Raw genomic sequence first — 19789 nt, forward strand, 5'->3', positions numbered from 1 at the left:
AAAGCCTGCCGGCCGTTTAGTAGTGGAGGGTTTTAAATATCAAGCACAACACAAAGGAAAAGGATGAGCCATCGAAAGCAGATGCTCATTAGATCCTCCCATAGGTGGCGGCAGTTCTAACAGTGTGGCTGTCCGACATCACAAACCCAGTCACAAAGAGGTGCTGCAGATTTTTTTTTTTTTTTTTTTTTATAGAAGATGATGCAGTCCTTGTCGTTGACACTGAAAACCCCCCCTTCCTGTTCAGTCCAGCGAACTCCAGCAATCTCACCCTCTAATGGAGAGGTGCAGCGCTTTACTCAGACGAATTAGAGGATAAAGGAAATCGAACAATTTCCCAGTTGTCTGAATAGCCCACCGTTCTCCTGAAATGAGACACCCAGGTTAGTCCGTCCCTGACGAAAGAGGGAGGCGAGGAGATTTGAGGAAGAGAAAGAGACGGAGCGAGACGGAAAGAGAAATGGGATGTGTTTTAATGACACGTCCAGTTGGTTTTTTGCCTCTGCCCATGGACATGATATCCTGACGGCAAAGATGTGGAACAAGCTCTTGGTCTTGCGTGACCAAAACTAACAACGAGCGGACCCGGTGCCTCCGGAGAAAACGGGATGCTTCCGTCATGCCGCGGGATCAGGTCATGTGACCCTGTGGGCTGAATTTGCACTCACCTTCCAGCAGCAGCTCATCAGTCCCTGCCTTCTATTCCCCTCCATGCCTGCTCCCTGTTTGGATACAGGGAGTGATTTCCTTCACCGTACTGTGACACATTTTAATGACATGTCAGCGCAGAATGTCATAACACTGCCGGAAACACAAGGGAAAGGAAAAAGCTTTAAGCCTTGAGCAGACTTTGTCTGCGTTCGCGTTCATCTGGGTGCACACGTATGTGTAGCTTTGTGCGCTCGTGTTTCGGTGCATGTGCTTTGGGTTGTAAGCTGCAGGCTATAGGAGTGGAAAAGTGGCATATTGAAGGCCCTGGGTAAATAATATGCAATTTTCCTCTCCCTGCCATCCTGTCACTAACATCCGACGGCACCAGGAAACTAGGCATGGACACCGATTAGAGAAAGAGGGAGCGCATTTGAGTGTAAATAATGGTTTGCTATGAGAGAAAAAGCCACCGGATGGAGGAAGAGAACCGTTTCAATTGTCTTCTATCGAGGGCCATTGAATGCACACCGCCCTGCAAGCATCTGTGCATGTGGGCTTGTGTACTGTATGTTGCTGAAAAAACTCACAATAGAGGTGCGTTCAATAAGAATGCAATGATGAAATGAGAAGATCATTGCAACACAAAACAATTCATCTGCAGGATGAATTCTGGATGTCTTGGAAGGAATAATCTACCGTAGTTGTGAATGAGTTATTATACCTCCATCACGTCTGTCTGTGAGGTGAATCTGTTTCCTCCTCTTCTCAGTCATTATGCGAAACTAGCCTCCTCCTCGATGCAGCTTCAGAAATGAGAGCGTTATTGATCTCAACATCTAAACTGGCAGAGCATTTCCCAAAAACCTCAAACCAGTCATTAGGAAGCTGTTGCTTTGTATCCTCGTTAATGCTGAGTATCCTGCTGTTTTGTATTTTTTTGTTAACCAATCAATCGCAAAACTAAACAACAGATGAATTCATCATGAAAATTGTCCTTATTGCTGCTCTAGAATCAATTATACACCACGTAATGTAGTCATTCCTCATGCTTCATTAATCGTGAAACGGTTCATCTGGGAGCTCGTCCGCCTCCGCATTCAGTGTGCAAGACACCGATTTTGTACCTTTGTACAAACGAGACCCTGGAAAAGCAGCGGCACTTCATATTTCCTGTGCAAAGGTGCTGACAGAGAGAGAGACCTGTCCTTCCTGTCGCTCAGCAGTCTTTTGTGGGACGACCACAGACACATGGGTCCAATTATAACAGGCCAGGCACTGCCATATCCCTGAATAGGACCTCCACTATGCCTCACTTCAACATTCTTTTTTATAATATATCCTATCTTGCCAGGTGACTCAACCTGACAAAAGGGGCGGATTAATTGGCTCTTTGGAAATACGGTCAACTAATGTAATAGCTAAAAAGGACAGTTAATGGTGAACTTTCCTCATAAAAGACAGGCCTCGCCATTAACAAGGTCCTGCTGTCCACTCATCAGACACAACAAATGACACTTGCAGCTCCCAAGCGAAAAGAATATGCTTAAAAATGTTACTTCATTATAATGGTTATTATTTGGAAGGATTTTATACACATCAGAACAAATTATGAAAAGATCAAATTCCCCTTTCACTACAAATGTCACTTTTAATTCATTCTGTTTTTGACCTCCAACTTCAAATTAATCTTTATTTTCATTTTAATCATATTCTCATTTTGTGAGTTTAAGAAATGTTTTGTTTTTTTAATTATAGAAATGAGGTTACATCACAACAATCAACTTTGTAGAGTAAACCAAGAAAAAATTAGATTTATGCAGTGGGCAATCTTGGATTTTTGTTCTCCCTCTTTCCCTCTTCTATTTTTGCTTTTTCCCACTAAGAGGACCCGTGCGCACTGGGATTTACGCAAAATGCACAGCAAGTCAATGTTCACATCCGAGTCATATGTTCAAATGTTAACGCAAGACTGGAAATAGCTTCTATATTGGAATTTAGTACAAGTTGCACGTTGGCGAGTGAAGTGGATCCGATGTGAGCCGCTGAACTCCGGACCTCCATTCACATCTGTGTCCTTTGTGGTCCCGGAGCGCCGCGAGTCCTGATGCGTGCAGCCAGTTGAACGGTGGCCGCTCAACCGCAGAAACTGCTTATCCATAGAAAGCCAGAGGCCTCTCCTTTCCGCTGGACTATTGGACATATAAAAGTTGCACAAATGAGCCGACGTGGAGAAAAGAAAAAGACAAAAATGCAGCCAAAAACTAAAAATGCACAAATTTCCTGGATATGGTTCGATGCTTTTAACAAGTCAGTGAATTGGGATGCCAGATAATATGTTTAATGTTGATGTACAGCAGGCAGTCATTCAGACGACTGCTTTGAATTGCATGAGCAGCTTCTTTTGTTTTGGATGAAGTCATGCTGAAATAGGCCTCAGAGGGGAACGTGTTGCACCTGTCAGAAGTTGCTCAGGGCAGCAGTCAGCATCTGTCGTCCGCTACGTCTCTCTCCATCCCCCTTCCATCCATCCGGCTGATGTGAACACAGTCATGCATCTGCAGCAGACACACAAACACGCTCAGCGAAGCATCCCTTGAACCCAAATGAGGGGACATTTTCAAGAGCATATTTTACTCATCGGTTACGTGTTACCGGAAGAAAAAAGCACACTCGCGCGGTTTTTGACACATCGACAGACAATAAAGGATGCAGAGTGGGTTTGTTGCTGCTGTGAGGGCTTGTGTGTCAGTGATTTTGTGCTTTTTCTTTCCGCATAAATCTGCGTTTTAAGCATTGGGTCACCCATTCGTCACACTAGCGCAGCCACAGGCTCCTATCTGCTCAGAACAAAACAAATAGATATGGCCATTCATGTGTCACTTATTTGACGGCACCGTGGCACTGAGTCATCATACACACACGGTGAGAGGCGTGAGTCCTGGCTGACAGGAGTGAAATGGGGAAAAGCTCAGTGGACATTTGTCATCTTTGTTAGCGGATGCCGGCTTCCCGGCTGCTTCTCTGCTGCCTGTGACGGATCTGAGAGGCGCTCTGTTCGACACATTATCCCTGCCTTTCACCAGGCTTGACCCATTCACGCCTCCATCCACCTGTCTGTGTGTGTATATGTGTGTAAGAGATATTACATTTTTAAGCTTGATTGTTTAGCAGCATCTTACTAATAAATGTGTCTCCACACCTCAGAACAATCTACTATGCACCATGGGCTCGGTATCGTCTAGTTGGCACAGTTAGCTATTATAATTTGCATGCAGTACATGGCATCTCTTTTTAAAAGCATACAAGGATTGCTTGCATGAGTAGGCGAGAGGATGAAAAAGACGGGCCGCACCGTTCAACAGGTAGGAAAGCACTCACGTTCACTCTGACTGCCTGTGCAGTGATTTCTAGGGAGGTCACTGGAGATTGAAAGAAATGGAACCAGAGCCAACCGCCTGCTCTTATCTAAGAGTGCGAGCTTGTCATTTATTGGTCTGAGGGTTGTGAAAACTGTCTATTTACCTGTGCATGTCTCGCACAGGAACACTTTGCAGACCAGCGCATGCCATGTTCACTCAGCGTTCCTCCAGGTGGGATGGTAAAATCCTGAATGTCTTTTGGCTTTATCAAAAATCGTCATAATTAACCCATTAAACACCTGTTTGAATATTAAACCCTCTATTTATTTGCAAAATTAGAAGAAAAGCAAGTAAATGCAACCTTTCCATTGGTTGAATGGAAAGGATGCACCACCTGGAGCTGGTGGTTGGTTTTTATCGAGGCAGTTAGGGATTGTTAAGGTGTGGCCACATTGGTAGTCAAGAAGGACGAGCCGCTTTAAATGAAAGGTCAACTGAAAAATCCAGAGCAGCATTTCTCTTCGAACACTACATCTTTGTTGTCACTTTATATGCAGGCTACTGGAATGAGGTTTTATGCTAACAGATTTTAAAATGCTGTAATATTGGTGCTTTAAGGTCGATCCTAACCTGACACAACTCATTAGCATGCTCATTTGGCAAGCTTTACATCAGCAATACTTCTAAAAATGCTTCCTAATTATCGCTTAGCTCAATGTAATAAATATTGTGTTATTGTTATCAAAGGTTTGGACAGTTCTTTTTAACCTTATATAGATGGAGATATCTCAAACTAGACCACAGTGGAGGACTGAAAGAGCAGCAATTCTACTGCTAGACTTTTATTGGCCTGGATTGCTAAAACAAGTTCACCTGTTGCATAGGAATGGAGCCTAATGGAAACTTATACACGGATTCTTTCATATAGAGACGCATGTATGCAGCAACTTTAATTACTCGTTTATTATGTACATATATTGGACGGTCACCAGCCACAAGTAGTCGAGTAAAGATATGCATTATAGAATCCCTATGATGACAAAACGTTTTCTTTTTTTAGCAACTCTTAAAAAAGTGTGTCGTTCTTTTTGGTTATTAGTCTCTGCAATAATTTCTGCTTTGAATAGTTTAAATGGTCTGTTAAGGGGCAGGACTCGGTTTTTGTGAGGTCTGTCACCTTGGATTTGAATATTAGCAGCAAGTGTGCAACGGCCCCTCATTTCCATGCCAAAATATGCATGCGTGGGAGGACGAGCGAGGACTGGAAACGGAGGTGCACGGAAAGGCAGAAAGTGAAAAAGAAGTGGGAGAGAGAGTGCGTTAAGTAGAATTAGAGATGGCTGGAAATTCTTTCTTCATATTTTTTTTTTTAAAAAGAACGTTTATTATAGGGTGAATTAAAGTGAATTAAAGCGTAACACTCAGCATTATTGTAACGCTTTCCGTCCACACACACACACACTCAGTAGATAAGCCACTGTGTTTACAGTACAGTTGAATCCATCCATCTTTAATCAGTGATCCAGCCTCGGTGACTTTACTTTGTCTTAATCTCTTCAACAAGATTTAGAGTCAAATGGAAACCTCTGGACTGAATGCACCAGCGGGATTTAACATGTATACCCATCTGCCTCTTCTCTTGCATTCACATGTTAGGATCTGTCTCTTCTGTCTGTGGGTATGTGGGCGGCTTTTTAGGCAGCAGCCTTTTCGGGCCTTTTCTTTCTGCCGAGACCAGACGCTGCATCTTTGAGGTAGTTTTACTCCCATTTTAAAGATGTTTGGCGAGTGAAAAGAGGCGACAACAGATGTGGGTTTGTGCAGAGTTAAGCTTTGCAGATGGTACAGCAGGATGCTTGTTTCCCAGTTTTTTTCCCCACAGGTAAAGTAAACTTAACTTTGCGTGTGCGTGTGTGTGCCCTTGAATATTCAAGTGTGGTTCACGGTGTGCAAAAGCAATGCCGCTAAGCCTTAGCGGCTAAGGCTGAACATGTGTGCACAACGCTCAAGCTGCCAATCATTGCCTGCACTCTGGCCTTGCTGTCTGGTTGGGCTCTCATCTGTTCTACAAATTGTGGAAGCAGCTATACTTGGCTATTCCTGTTCAAGGTCATTGATATCTAGCCCAGCATGCTTTGCCTGAGCAGCACATGAGTGCCTCCGACAGATCGTGACTGCGTTGTGCAGTCGTACACACAAGTGTCTTTGCATTTGCGCGCTGAGCCTCCGGCCTGTTTGCGCTGCACGTTTTTTGGGGGGGGAAGTTAGAGGAGACCAGTGTTTGGATAACATCCCAGGCGGCTTTCAGACTCAACACCAGAGGAGACCAGACTCAAGCCTCTCCGCCTGCTGTTCCAAATGGGGACAAGATTTCCACATGCATACCCAGACGTTTTCACACATTCAAACCTGCTGTGCCGCTACGGGCACCACCTGGCTGAAACTGACCCACATACTGCCTTAAATTAGTTCAGAGGGTCACAGTGGTCACTTTTGGACCCGTTTTAGAAGAACGACAGATGCTCAGATGATCTCATGAGGCTAGACTGACTTCAGATATGACAAAGTAGATTCATGCATCCTAATAATAACCTAAATGAGTGGCTATGCTTCTGAAAACAATCGGATTTCCGGTAATAGTGATGTCCTGACACCACAGAGAGGAGGCCGGGGCAGGCTGAGAGAGAAACATTCAGTAATGGAAAAGCAGAAAGCTTGAAACTTAACTCCCCTCCATCTGAGTGTGACACGACTCCGTCACCACTGGGGTGAATCTCCCACTATGGGTACACTTTAATTGAAAGAAGTGCCCCCCCCCCCCAGCCAGTGAGCTAGTCTTCCCTGAAGAATATCTCAGTATGCAAAGCAGCTTGCTTTGACGCTACCTCCTCGCTGTATTCGAGCCGAGGCGCTGGGAGCGATTGCCAGTGTTTATGTGTGTATTGAGCTGTTTGTTTGATAAACTGTTGGGTAAGCTGTGTACGCTCGTGGAGGAGGGATACAGACAGTTCCATCTGCAGGACGGCTTTTCGCTGTGAGCACGCTCGCAGAGAGGACGTGTCATCGGCAGATTCTTTCCATGGTCACATCCTCTGTTCCGTCTTCTCTTTGTTTGTTTTTCCTTCAGTTTAGATCGCTCGTTTATTCTCCTTTCTTTCTTTTTGTCTCTTCTTGCACTTGTCTTCCCTCCCTTGTCCCGCTCCGTCATTCTCGCGCCGTCTTCCCCCCATCCTCCACTTTGTCCCCTTCTTCACTTTCTCCGATTCGGTCGCAGAGACTCGCTTGGAAAACAAATGGGACGCATGCCATAGTGAGGCGAGGCCTCAGGTGGGAGAAGGAGCTGCTTTAGCAGCGTCGCTTTATTATTTGTTCTTCCCTGAATGATGTTTCTCTTAGTCTGTCGGTTTACTCTTCTCCCCCACGCGGCGCCGCCACGTCGCTCGGAGCCAACAGTTCGCCGAGGTCAATCTCCGCCTTGCTCTCTGTCACTCCGTCCAAGGTTGTTTACTGCCTTTACTGTCGACGCAGATGAGTCTCCCTTGGGGATGCTGCCCAGCACATGTACACCCAGACTGTCGCACGCTCAAATATTCAGCAGCCGGGTTTATAGACAAGGTTGCCATGGCAACATTCCGTCCTACCTCTGTGGAAACACCTATAGAGCACAAGAGGCACCCGTGAATGTCTGGAACCAAGAGACGCGGTATATGTGTTGCTGTAGTGGGACATGACGCTTCTGTCATTTTAATTCTCAAAGTTAAGTATCTAAACAATCTAATTATCCTGTGCGAGTCCTCACCTCTAGGTGACCCTTAAAGAGAAATATAATGAGGATCTTGCTGGAAACCGACCTTAATGGGTTTTTTTTTCTGCCCCCAGTACTTCAGCGTCTCTCTCTGAGTGGTCTCTCGGCCTGAATGGGTCGCGGTTTACCGGATGCGACTGTTGCTTTTTTGCTGATTTCAGATTTCATTTTGGACAGAAAAATCCGAATCTCGAGATGGAAGCAATAAGATGCCCCACCCCCCGCCAACGTGCTTTGGCTCACAGAATGCATGAACTTGCTGAAGATTACATAAGGATGTTATCGGTTTACTTTTCGTGATGATGAGAAGCATTGAATGGCTTCTTTTTCGTTAGGTGCGTGAATGTGTGAGATTGTCTGCGGCGTATATGAGAACCTGCTAGCAATATAGGGAGATAATTCCTTGCCTTTTCATTGAGCAATTTTGCTCTGCTCGAGTGTGGAAAACTAAACCTGACACGCGCAGTGTTTTAAAAGCTTTGAGGCCCTGACACTCATCTAATGGTCTAGTTGCATTCAGTACTTGTTTTTCCCATCATCTTAATGATATTATTAAAAAGTTATTTGCACGACAAATAAAAACCCTGATTTAATGAGGTTCAGATTAATCCAACTTTTCTTCGTGAGTGATGATCCAGCGTTTCCAGTCTGTCATTTGTTCAGTGTAGTTCACACGAATCCTCTTTGATCAGCTCTGACAGTTTCACTGTCTGCAAACAGTGTATTTCCTTCTGTTGCTTTTGTTTCTCTATTCCTGCCTCTGTGATGTTATTCGAGGGTTGCTCCCTGATTGAAGCCTTCAACCTTTAATTGTCTTCCTTCTCTTGTTTTTCTTTGTCTTTTTTTATGCATCTTCATAGAATTTGTCAGCATTGTTGGCGGTGGTGCGACTTCCCTTCATCCACCCATCCTACCTGCTAAACGTGGTGGACAACGAGGAGCTGATCAAGTCGTCGGAGGCGTGTCGCGACCTGGTTAATGAGGCCAAGCGCTATCACATGCTGCCCCACGCACGGCAGGAAATGCTGACGCCCAGGACCCGGCCGAGGCTCTCTGCTGGTATGCACAAACTCATCCTCATGATGTGAACCATCTTTGTTTTCGGATGCCCTTACTACAAGTGGAAGTGATGTGACCTGCTGCGCTCTTAGTGACCTTGACCCAGAACATATAGACGGTATAGTTGCACCCACACATTCGGGGAGGTCAGATCTCCTCCACAAAAAGAATGTAAATTCAAAAGCAGTGATTTCGATTTTTTTTTTCTTATTCATGAAGCTACTGCAAAATATTATATGCTGGAAATGGGTCATATTAATCTCTAAATGTCAAGGACGATATTTATTTCTACAAGGAAGAAAGGGAGTGACGCAGGAGCCGAGTCTGAGTGAGGTTGCTGTTAGATGTTGACAGTGGCCAGCCTTCACAGCTTTCAAGGGCTTGTCAAGCCTGAACCAGGCACAGTTGCAGCAAATCCAGCAAATAAACTCCTAACAACTCTAAGAGTCCTCTAGCAACTAATCATTGCTGACGCCCATGTCACCGACGATAGGGCTTGTTTGCATTGTTCAAAATCAAAGAATCATTCGTAGAAATTGGGATGCCTCATCAAAATTAATTACATTTGGCCATTGGATTTTTCACACACACACACACACTCTCTCTGCTAATTATAGTGTCTGCAAAGTATTATGAGCTTCGCACCAGCTCACCTTACCATTCGGCGCAAGTTATTTTCTGCTTGGTAGGATAAAGATAATTGCTTTACAAATGGCACTTTATGGAGAGATCAGTTTACAAGCCGATGCAATTGTCCAGCCAGTACGTTTATTTGCCAGTAAACAAACATTGAGGGCGTTGCATCAGGTTAATATTTTTTTGCAACTTTAATTGCCTGTAATGCATCCGCTTGGGGCTTCATAAAGAATGATTCACCTCTTGAGGAAAAGACATTTGCGGTATTGTGCATGCTCATCATCATCCCGTTTGTCTTCCTCAATCTAATCGTTTCTTCGTTCTAACAGTATCTCGGAGCATTCTTTTTGTTAAGGCATATTTTTTGTGTTTGGTATGTGCATATCTTATCTGTCCTCCAGCCCCATTATGCGGACTGAAGTGCATATTGATTCACAGCAGCTCGTGCCTCTGTACAACAGAATTATATAAATGTATGAATGCCACTGGGATGAATGCATTCATGATGCATTATACCCTCTCGGCTCAATAAATAAGAAATATTCCTACAAGTTTTCTCAATCAAGTTTTGAACTGTGCTCTGAAGCTGCGAGTAACTTTCTACACAGAGCATTTAATCACTGGGGTTGTGTGTCAGTTGTGAAAACCTGTGTCCTGATTCACTGTGCTTGACATTTCATAAAGTTGTTTGCATCTTTTTTTTTTTAGGCCAGATAGTGTTTTCTATGCCCCAAGTGTGTATGTGAGTGGTTAGGATTAGGATGCATTGCTCAGTCATCTACTGACATCGGTCAAATTGGACTCTGCACAGTATTTGTGCACCAACACCGGGATTGCAGCGTAGATGTGAGGACATCATTTTTTATGTGAAAGACGAATACAAGACTGGAAGGAGCAGAGGGCGAAAGAGAGGAGAGTTAGGAGAACAGGAGGGCTTGGAATATGGTCAGAGCGAGAGGAGGGAGGAGAAAGCGCAAGGGGGATAAGAAATTAAATTTGAAGGGCAGACATTTGATTGAGTTTATTCTTTGAGCATGTGTCTACTTGTGTAAGCAGTAAGTGAATGTGTTGCTGTGTGGTATTGTGTGTGTGTGTGTGTGTGTGTATATTTTAAATGTGTGCAAGCAGATGGGGCACCACCTGAGCTCGGTTGATAAGTCTGTCAAGCGGAAAAAGAAAGAAGAACTGCCATCCGTGAAGCACTTTTTGCTGAGAGCAGTCAATCCGTGAACTTGTGAGGATATATCGTGTTTTATAGTGCATGTGTGTGTGTGTGTGTGTGTGACACGTGTCTGAACCTCACACATTCAGTTTTTCCACTGGTGATAAATCTTACTTTGAATTGCACTTTTTTGCTCTACAATTGTAATTTATTGGTGTGGGAAAAGTCGTTAATGAACAGCCTTGAATCTGTGAATATGCAGGAGGTTACTCAGGCCAGGTGTTCCCTTTGCTTTCATTAGCAGAGAAGTTGCATATTGCATTATACTGATAATAATACCACAAATAATATTCGTATTGAAAGCATGCGTTTCTCGCAGAAAGGGAACTGCAGAAATTAGCAATGCTTCGCTATGGAGAATGTAGACATTTTATCTATTGTTGTAATCATATTGTAATAGTATTATAGACCGTGCAAATGTGTTTTAAGAATCTCATATATCTTTTGTATCATTCTCCTGTTTTTCCCCAAATGAAGCTCATAAATCATGTCACGAATAAAAGCTGTTACTATGAATATTAATGGTCTATGAAGATGCACGCAGCATTGTGCTGCTAAGATGGAATAGCACAAACTTTCTTGTGAGTTTAAGAAAAAGGCCGGCTTCTTAATGAGTTGCTTGCTCCATTAGCTGTAAGCTCTAAGAACGTTGTTTCTATTGCAGCTAAATAGAACCAGCCAGATGGTTTCCACATGCCCTTTATGGTAATCGTCTTGTATTTCCAGGTTCTACTTTATATAGAGCGCCGCTGTGCAGCGTTGTTGTCATTTTCTACACTTCTCTTTATAGCTCTGTTGTTATCGTTGGTTCATTTTTAGTCTCTGACATTTCCTGGTGTGTCGCCGTATTTAACTCCAGGCCAAATTGATTTCATCATCATAAGTTATGTGATCTTCAAAGATGAAGCCATTCTTCAGGATCGCTTCATTTTATGATAAATTGCTGTCCTTCTAACGATAAATACGTTTCATGAAGTCTTCTTCATCTGTCCTGAAAAGATTCTTGGGGAAAGTGAAAATAATGAATCTTGTTGTGTTTTGTGTACTGTTTGTGTATCCATTAGCAGCTAATTGGTTCATGAGAGTGTATCCCTGCATCTGATTAACTGTCATTAGACTTTCCAGGGGATCAAGGGGATTGAACAGCCGCTGGAGTCGGGAGTTTAGTCAGAATCCTGCTTATCTTAAGACGTGAGAGAACTCATATATATATATATGTGTGTGTGTGTGTGTGTGTGTAGCATTACATTACGTCCCCATTTCGTTACGTGACGTTACGTTGGGCTCAGAGGAGGGTGGCGAACGCCAGGGCAAACTGTTAACTCAACCCAGCCAAGTGGAATAGCACTCAGACAAATGAGCCGTAATGACTAGGAGACGTGGGGGTCCAGCTCGGCTCACACACTGTTTCTCTGTCTCGTTCTCTCTCGCTTTCTCATACACACACACACACACGTTGTTAAAACTTTAAATACATTCGCTGTAGGTGGAAATCCCTCAACAGGAGCAGCACTTTTTTTAAAGCCAGTTTTTCCTTCCGTCCACTTCAGCATATGTAATCTAGCGTTCATTTATCTGAAGGTGGTGTTAAATTAAGAACTGCAGTAACACAGCTGCTGCAGTAGCACAAGAGACATGAGAGCATGCAGCATGTTTTAGTCTTATTTACGGGATGCTCGCACCAGATTCCCGAGCTCTTATCAAACAGCTATCCGGATCCTTGTTCGTGTTGCATGCAGGATTTCAGCTGGTCCCTGAGTGGCTTCGGATATCCAAGTATAAAATTTGACTAAACTATTTTTAATTCCTGGCGCATAAGGTAAGCCAGATACATTCTGCCTGTGCTACTGGTCTGAAATGGCTGGATTTCATTAGATCAGCCCACACAATAGCTTGGCCTTCATCCTGAGTTTGGAGACAATGAAACAGGACTGCTCTGTGAATTCAGAAGCCTGTAGGCGTGACATTCATCTCGCCGCTCACGCCTCCGCCAGCCGGCGACCGCTTTGAAAGAAAGCGCCTGTGAAGCATCACCACCTCAAAGGAAGGATAAGGAGATTCACACCTTTTTAAACAGCATAAATAATAATCCGATGGCTTCCCCCCTGCGTCTGGCTTGGTCCTAGTTTGCAGTGTCTCGGCGTTTAGGCGATGATTCCTCATCAACTCTGACAGCCGCTCTTCATCATGCTTGAATCATTTGTCATCTCTCTCTGGCTGCACGGCTTCAACGCCAACCGTTAACAAATTGAACATGAAGCTATCAGCACTTTTTCTGGTCAGGACTTGGTTAATTACTGTCCTGCTTTGTGTAATTATTCAGCCTGGTTTGTGTTTCAGAGCCAATGCAGCATGAGATTGCTCCGTTTCACCTCTCTAACTGGGAAAGCGGGATGCAGGAGTACGTGCCAGAGACGTCTTAATCGCTCTATGTGAGGAGTGCCCTTCAGCAGATCCTCTTCCGATTTTTATTTCTGGAGTCTGAGATGGCATTTGAGGGAAGGAGAGAGAGAGAGAGAAAAGGCGAGAATGAGCAGAGGAGAAAGCGAGCGAGCGAGAGAAAGTAGGATGCAACAATTCACAGGGGGATTGGAGTGTGTTTTGATATTCCTGCAGTTTATCATCGGAATCTCGAGCAAACGCATCTCTCTCAGCTCACAAATGTAACACGGAGGCAGTAAATCCAGAGTAGATAACCTCCAGTATGCATTTCTGTCTGGGCTGCTACCAAAATTATGATTCCGTTCGCTTGACCTTTTGACTAGTGACTACTGTCAGCCTGCTCTACGGAGGAGGGGGAGGCAGAGGTGAGAGAGGGAGGGGTTGATGATCGAGTGATTGAGTTACTAGACGAGTAACATTTACATGGATATGGATCAGCCTCAGCATCACTCCTGCTGCTTGGGACACTTTGACCTGCGTACCTGCTGCTCGGCTACTTCAGCCTCATCCGGTATTCAACAGACAGACTGGCTGCAACTGCGTCGTTGCCCATGGTGCCAATATGGTTGCTCCAACTACGGGCGTGCCTGTATTCATTTATAATGCATGCCGTTTAAATACTGATAGGTTTAATGGGTCATTCATCCACTTCACTTGAAAACATTTTTGGCCCAGCCATACTGACGTCTCTCATTTTTATTTCCCCGGGTTATAAAATGTCTGTCTCCTAATACGGCACACAGAGGGGAGATGAAATGTCATTTTAAAAATTCAACAGGAACATATCTCTCCTGTGGCGTTGTTCCTGTTCCTCTGGGGAATCCAGAGAACAAACCCGGAACGTAGAGTTTTTTTTTCCTCTTTATAGTAGAAAGTAGTTCCAACAGAAACTGCATAGAGTGTCAGTCATTCTGAGCATCGGAGACACTGCTTCGTCAGACACACTGCAGCTGCTTTATATAATTTTACCATCGCGTAACTGGTTTTGTAATATTAGAAATTGATATGAAAAAATGTCAGTATATTCTTATTGCAGGATGTGCATTAAAAAAAAGATTTATAGCGTTCATATGAGAACTCTCGTTTAATAACTCTCTTAAGTACAGAAAAGAATTACATCACCCATTTTTCTGTAAGAATTAAATAAAATAAAAAACCACCAATGACTTTGCTCACAATTCAATTATTATTTAATTTCTACAAGTTTGTCAGCACCCTTGATCCATTCAAGTTTGTTTCATGTCAGCTAAATGAAACCAAATACCATCCACATGTCTTCTACTAAAGGTCGATCAGTATTTTGACTTTTAAACACAGTGTTATTGTTGTATCTTTTTCAACACGCACTTGACACACATGCACATGTAACACCTCCCCGGACCCTGGCATCATTTGGGAGTCTTCTGCCCCTTGATCCTCGGCATAGCAAATTAACACCCAGGGAGAGAAATCATAGGATTAGGAGGAGAAAAAGCAAGAGAGAGAGAGAGAGAGATTAGAGAGAGGCAGCTGCGATAAGTGGAAATGGTTGGGGACCAGCAGCAAGACGGAAATGGCTCTGAGCCCTGCGAGACAGACTGCCAGTGTCACTGTGGCTGCGATACCCAGTGAGCGAAGGCCTCCACGCTCCCACCTTTCCTTTATATTACACTTGGCCTATATGAATTTTCACATTCTTGTTTATATATAAGACTCATTTTAGCGCACATTAAAGTGTGTCTGTTATTTTTTTATTTTTAACAGTAGACAAGCTGCTTGTTTTTGTACTGTCACCATGTGCTTGTGCTTTTTGACTTTAATGCCTGGCTGCAATGTGGCTGCATTTCTTTCTGGATGATAGCAAAGTTTAACGACTGATGAAAAGACTGAGCTCAAGTCCTCCTAACAACTATTTGATCAATACATTCTTATTATCTACGCCGCTGAGCTAAATCGCTTGTGGATTTCCCCCCCGTTCAAATCTGTCGTTGGTCGTAAGGAGATATGCAGAGAAGTTGGAAGACTTCAATTTAAGGTGCAGCTCTACACTTACCTATGCTGCATTCAAGACGCATTGGAAATTGCAAAGCGAGTGACAAATTCAATAATGCCCGCTCGCATATTATTTAAACTTCCATTAAGTTATCAGCGTAGCTAAGGCAATGACTTACACACCTGTTTAGTTGATACTAATCTGTTCAACTTTCACACCTTCTCTCTGCTGCTCATTGGAGGTTTTTGACAAATGACGCTGCAAATCTTTACTGTCATCTACTCAAGATGATCTAAGCTTACTATGAAATAAGTTTTTTTTATTTGTTCGTGTAAAGCCAGATGAGAGAGATACATCCTCGCAGTCAACAATGGTGCAACAGTGTATTTGCAGCTCAGTTGCTGTTGAGCAATTAAACTTCAAATGTTTCTGTGTATCTAGCAGTGTGTGCGACCTCTCACTTTCTGATGTGATTAACTACTAGGGAAATGGAGGAAACAATTTGTTTGTACCGCTGATATTTAATATAAATGTATTTATTCATGAAATTGCAGCATCTCCTTTATGTTTCTTCAGTTTATTGGAGGAGAGGAGAACAAGGATGGGTTTCAGGCTGATAATGTCTCAGCTGGCATCCAGCACCACAAAAAAAAAAAAAAAAAAAGGAAATAATCTTGGACTCCGGGAAGCATGGTGTGGATTTTCCCCCTGCTCTGTATTAATGGAATCTCTGTGGTTCTTCCTTCTGATTTATGGGAGCCCACACCACACCTCTACGGCTGGCATGAAGAAGGCCCAGCAGCAACTAGCCTGATAGCATTCAGGGAAAGACAAAGGTTTAGGTGGAGAGCTGCAGTTGGTCTTTGACCTGTTTCCCTCTCTTGCGCTTTAGGTCTAACCAGAATTTGGCCCACCTACAAGAACAATTTCTTCCCCATGGGCATAAGAACACTGAACACAACATGTAGTCAATGCCCTACCCCCCCCGTGCACAGCGCTCAATGTTCCTGTGCAATAATCATGTTATGTTCTATTCCACTGTGCGGAATATGTAATAACCTCTATTTTATTCACAACCTATTACATTAATTAATATTTTCTTAATAATCTAGTAATAACCTCTTCCATTCTAACGTCTGTTCATCTATTTTGTAATATTGTAATTGTGTTGGATGGAGGGATAAATTGTAGTATCCTTACTAATTACATAAGATATGACAATATCCTAATAAAGAGCATCCTATTCTATTCCATTGTATTCTATCCTATCCTGTCCTGTCCCATCCTATCCTATCCTATCCTATCCTAGCCTATCCTATCCTGTCCTATTATTAGTACAAACCACTGAAAGTCAAATAAATCTAATGCTGGACATTAAATGTCTTGCCGTTCATTAGAAGACATTTTAACTGTCAATTTACTGCTGAGTTAACATCCACTGTGTCTGTCTGTGTAACTTCGCCCAACCCAGCTCTACAAAATCCCTTTGACTGCAGCAAAGTGTGGTCACAAACAAATTTATAAAGGTTCACAGGGAGGAAGAACAGGGTGCACTCAAGAAGGATAAACCGGGGGGGAGTATACCAGGCAGAAAGTATCGATTCCTGGGGTTTGAGTTAAGAGTGACTTGAAGAGATTGAGCAAGAGAGATATAGTGTCTCCTGCAGATCCAGAAATAGTGAGAGCTAGTAAAGAAGTGAGTTTTTAGCCACGGCATGAAAAAAAAACAGAGGAATAGGAAAGCAGGGTCACAGCATGGGGCAGAGAGCAAGGAGACCTGTAACGATGTAAGATAAGGCAGCCGGGAAGAGAAAATGACAGAATCCGTCCATCCTGTCCTCATCCTCCGATCCACCCCTCTAGTCCTGAAATGGCTGTATATTCATGTGTGCACGGTAATAGTGAGGATCCAGCTTGTTTCAGCATGGGGTAAAGCACGGGCGGCGTGCTCCTGTCACAGATAGGTTTCATTCAGGTGAAGCTGAATTGGTTGGAAATGATACACAGAAACTGTCATGGTGCTGGTGTGTGTGTGTGTGTGTGTGTGTGTGTGTGTGTGTGAACACGTGTGCATGTCACACTCCGTGGGTGGGCATCAACCTCAATTTGAGCTCCACCTCTCACACAGGACTATTCCGTCCGTATTTTGGACTGTTTTTGCAGCGTTGAAATATGCTGCAGTCCGCCATGACTGGAGCATCCATCTTCAGCTTAATAAGCTCTGTCCAGATGTTGCCACTGTAGTCGCTGACCCTGAACGCACCGCCCTACTGCCTCACTGCTGAGGCGGTTGTCAGTGTTCTTATTCGCCATTTTCCAACCATTGTTAATGCACTTCATATTTTTTTATTAGTCTATCAGTGGTTCAAACGGCTGTCAGATGCTGCTTGTAGTGAAACACCTGCTCAGAGTTATCATTAACTCTGCAGCTCGCCTCTACTTTGGATCGAGGATCTGTTTTTAGCATCGCCAAGCTGCTTCCTCCTAATTTAACAGCCAGAGACTTCTCTGTGTTTGTTTCTATCTCACCGTGGGGCTATTTTCAGCTGCAGCAGGCAGCTTTTTCAGTGGAAAGCTCTTAAAAAACTCACAGGGTGCTGCTACCTGCACAGCACCGGATGGTACCGTTAGCGGCTGTCAGAACATATAGTGGAGAATTCAGCAAATTATACACATAGATTTTGTTGTGAAAGACACTAACACACTCCTAACAAGACAACAAATAAATGCTGATGATGCTCCTTTTCTGCAAGTGTTTAAATTAGGGATTGCTCACAAGTAAGGGGTTCCAGGGTCACTGAGTTTCACTTGATTTACAAAACGTGTACCTTAAGCTAACCTGAATTATCGGTTGGGACCACTGATGGCTATTTCATTTCATTTTAGTATTGAATCCAGGGCTCGAGAGATAATCAAATATGCTGCTTCAGTGAAGAAGTTTCTAGATGTTTCAAGATGTTACGCCAGGTGCAGCGGCTGCACCGTGGGCCCTGGAAAACCAAATTATATTTGTATTGTGTTGCGTTCGTGTTGCACAAAGCATGTGCTCGGCTTGCTGTTTCCCGACTACGAGAACATAAAGAAATACTGAAAATACAACAAAAGATTGCTATCCATCAAGAAGAGGCATTCTCTCCCCATGCTGCCATGGGTATAAACTCTTTCACAGGAAAAAAAAAAAGGGAGCTGTCAAGTCTTGGTTATCCATTCATCCCCAACTGCTCGTCTCCATCTTCCGATGCTCCATCCCTCCAACCAGCCCCTACCAAGCTTTGCACTGACTGACAGCCGTCCCTACGAGGCTTCTTTTTCCGAGGAAGAGCTCACACGTACACACACTCGTGCACACACCCACGCAGCCCTCTGATCCGATGCCGTGACTCCCCGTCAGCGGCGCCGCGCTCCTGTTTTTGCTGCATTCTGACAGGCCAACAATGGGCTGTGCGAGCTCGAGAGTGTGTCCCGGGGCTTTAGGGGTCAGAGCCACGCAGCAGCCTCGACGCCCAGATGTGGACTCTTGCTGACATCTCTGGCCAAGCGGAAAGCACCGAGAACAACTCTGAACATGTACGCAAGGTGATAATAAAGATTTGCACGTGCACGACAATGGGGCACTTTGAGACAGCATATGGAATTGCTTAATTAGAGCTAATTAGACTTCGGTGGAGGAGAGACTCTGCAGACAAACAGCAGTAGAAATGGCCTTTTGCTTTTATTATACATTGTTGGAATAAAGAAAACAAAAATCCAGTTAACCCGTGGCATCAATTCATTTACGGTTTGTGCAGCCTCCTCCCTGGAATTGAATTGGGAGTTTATTTTCCAACAATGCGATTGTGCAGTGATAATGAAACAGCCGTTGAATGGCGAAACATTGATTGATGTTGCAGTAAAAAGTAAATCCCAAACTGGCTCAGGCAGAGACGCGGCAACTTCGCCAAGTTAATTAAGGCGGTCGCGATCAACAGCGACTGAAACGGCTAATGAGATGAAAGAACGTGTGATAAGAGAGATGAAAATGTATTCCTTGAAAGGCACGGAAAACATCCAAAATTTGAAAAGTTGAAAAATGGTGCCTGATGAGGAAAGTGGAGAACACACATGTACAACAATAGCAGCAAACTAATCATGAGGAAGAACAATAGTGAAACAAAGTCAATGTAATTAATGTGCGCGTGTAGCTGTGGATGGAGGCTCATGAGAGGAAGACAAAGGGGCTGCTTTCGCTTCATTTTTTTTTCCAAGGACCAGCCACTGTCGCTGCGACTGTCCTATAAAACTACACTCCCATTTATTAGCAGCGTATCCCAAGGTCTGTTGGGGGTCTTGAGAGCCATTTGAAGCTTGCAGTGTGGGCATGAAGCTGTGATGAGAGCAAATTGAACCCAAATCTTTTTTAGCATTGCTCCAATTTTTACACGCATCTTTTACATTTTGCAAAAAAAAAAAAAAAAAAGGTCGGCACGACTCCTGCACATTCCTCGCGTTCTCATTGTCCTTTTTTTTTTTTAGCTCATGTAGCGGGCCTTCATCTTCACAGTGACACGGTCGCAATTTCTCCTTGAGCCGTCGCTTGTTTCATCCTACATTGAGGAACACATCCGTGGAACCTCGCGGAGCGAAGGAAGCAGAGGGCTTTAAGC

General features: G+C 43.8%; 1 protein-coding gene across 1 annotated transcript in view; it reads left to right on the forward strand.

Annotated features, from left to right (window-relative positions):
* The window catches only part of LOC137909156 (kelch-like protein 29), a 115891-nt gene that overhangs the window by 64469 nt on the left and 31633 nt on the right, over positions 1–19789 (forward strand). The window contains exon 8 of the mRNA XM_068753585.1: positions 8676–8874. Within this exon, the coding sequence (XP_068609686.1) occupies positions 8676–8874 (199 nt within the window). The remainder of the gene's footprint in view (positions 1–8675; positions 8875–19789) is intronic.

This window comes from Brachionichthys hirsutus, chromosome 20 (assembly GCF_040956055.1).
Source record: "Brachionichthys hirsutus isolate HB-005 chromosome 20, CSIRO-AGI_Bhir_v1, whole genome shotgun sequence".
NCBI classification, from domain to species: domain Eukaryota; kingdom Metazoa; phylum Chordata; class Actinopteri; order Lophiiformes; family Brachionichthyidae; genus Brachionichthys; species Brachionichthys hirsutus.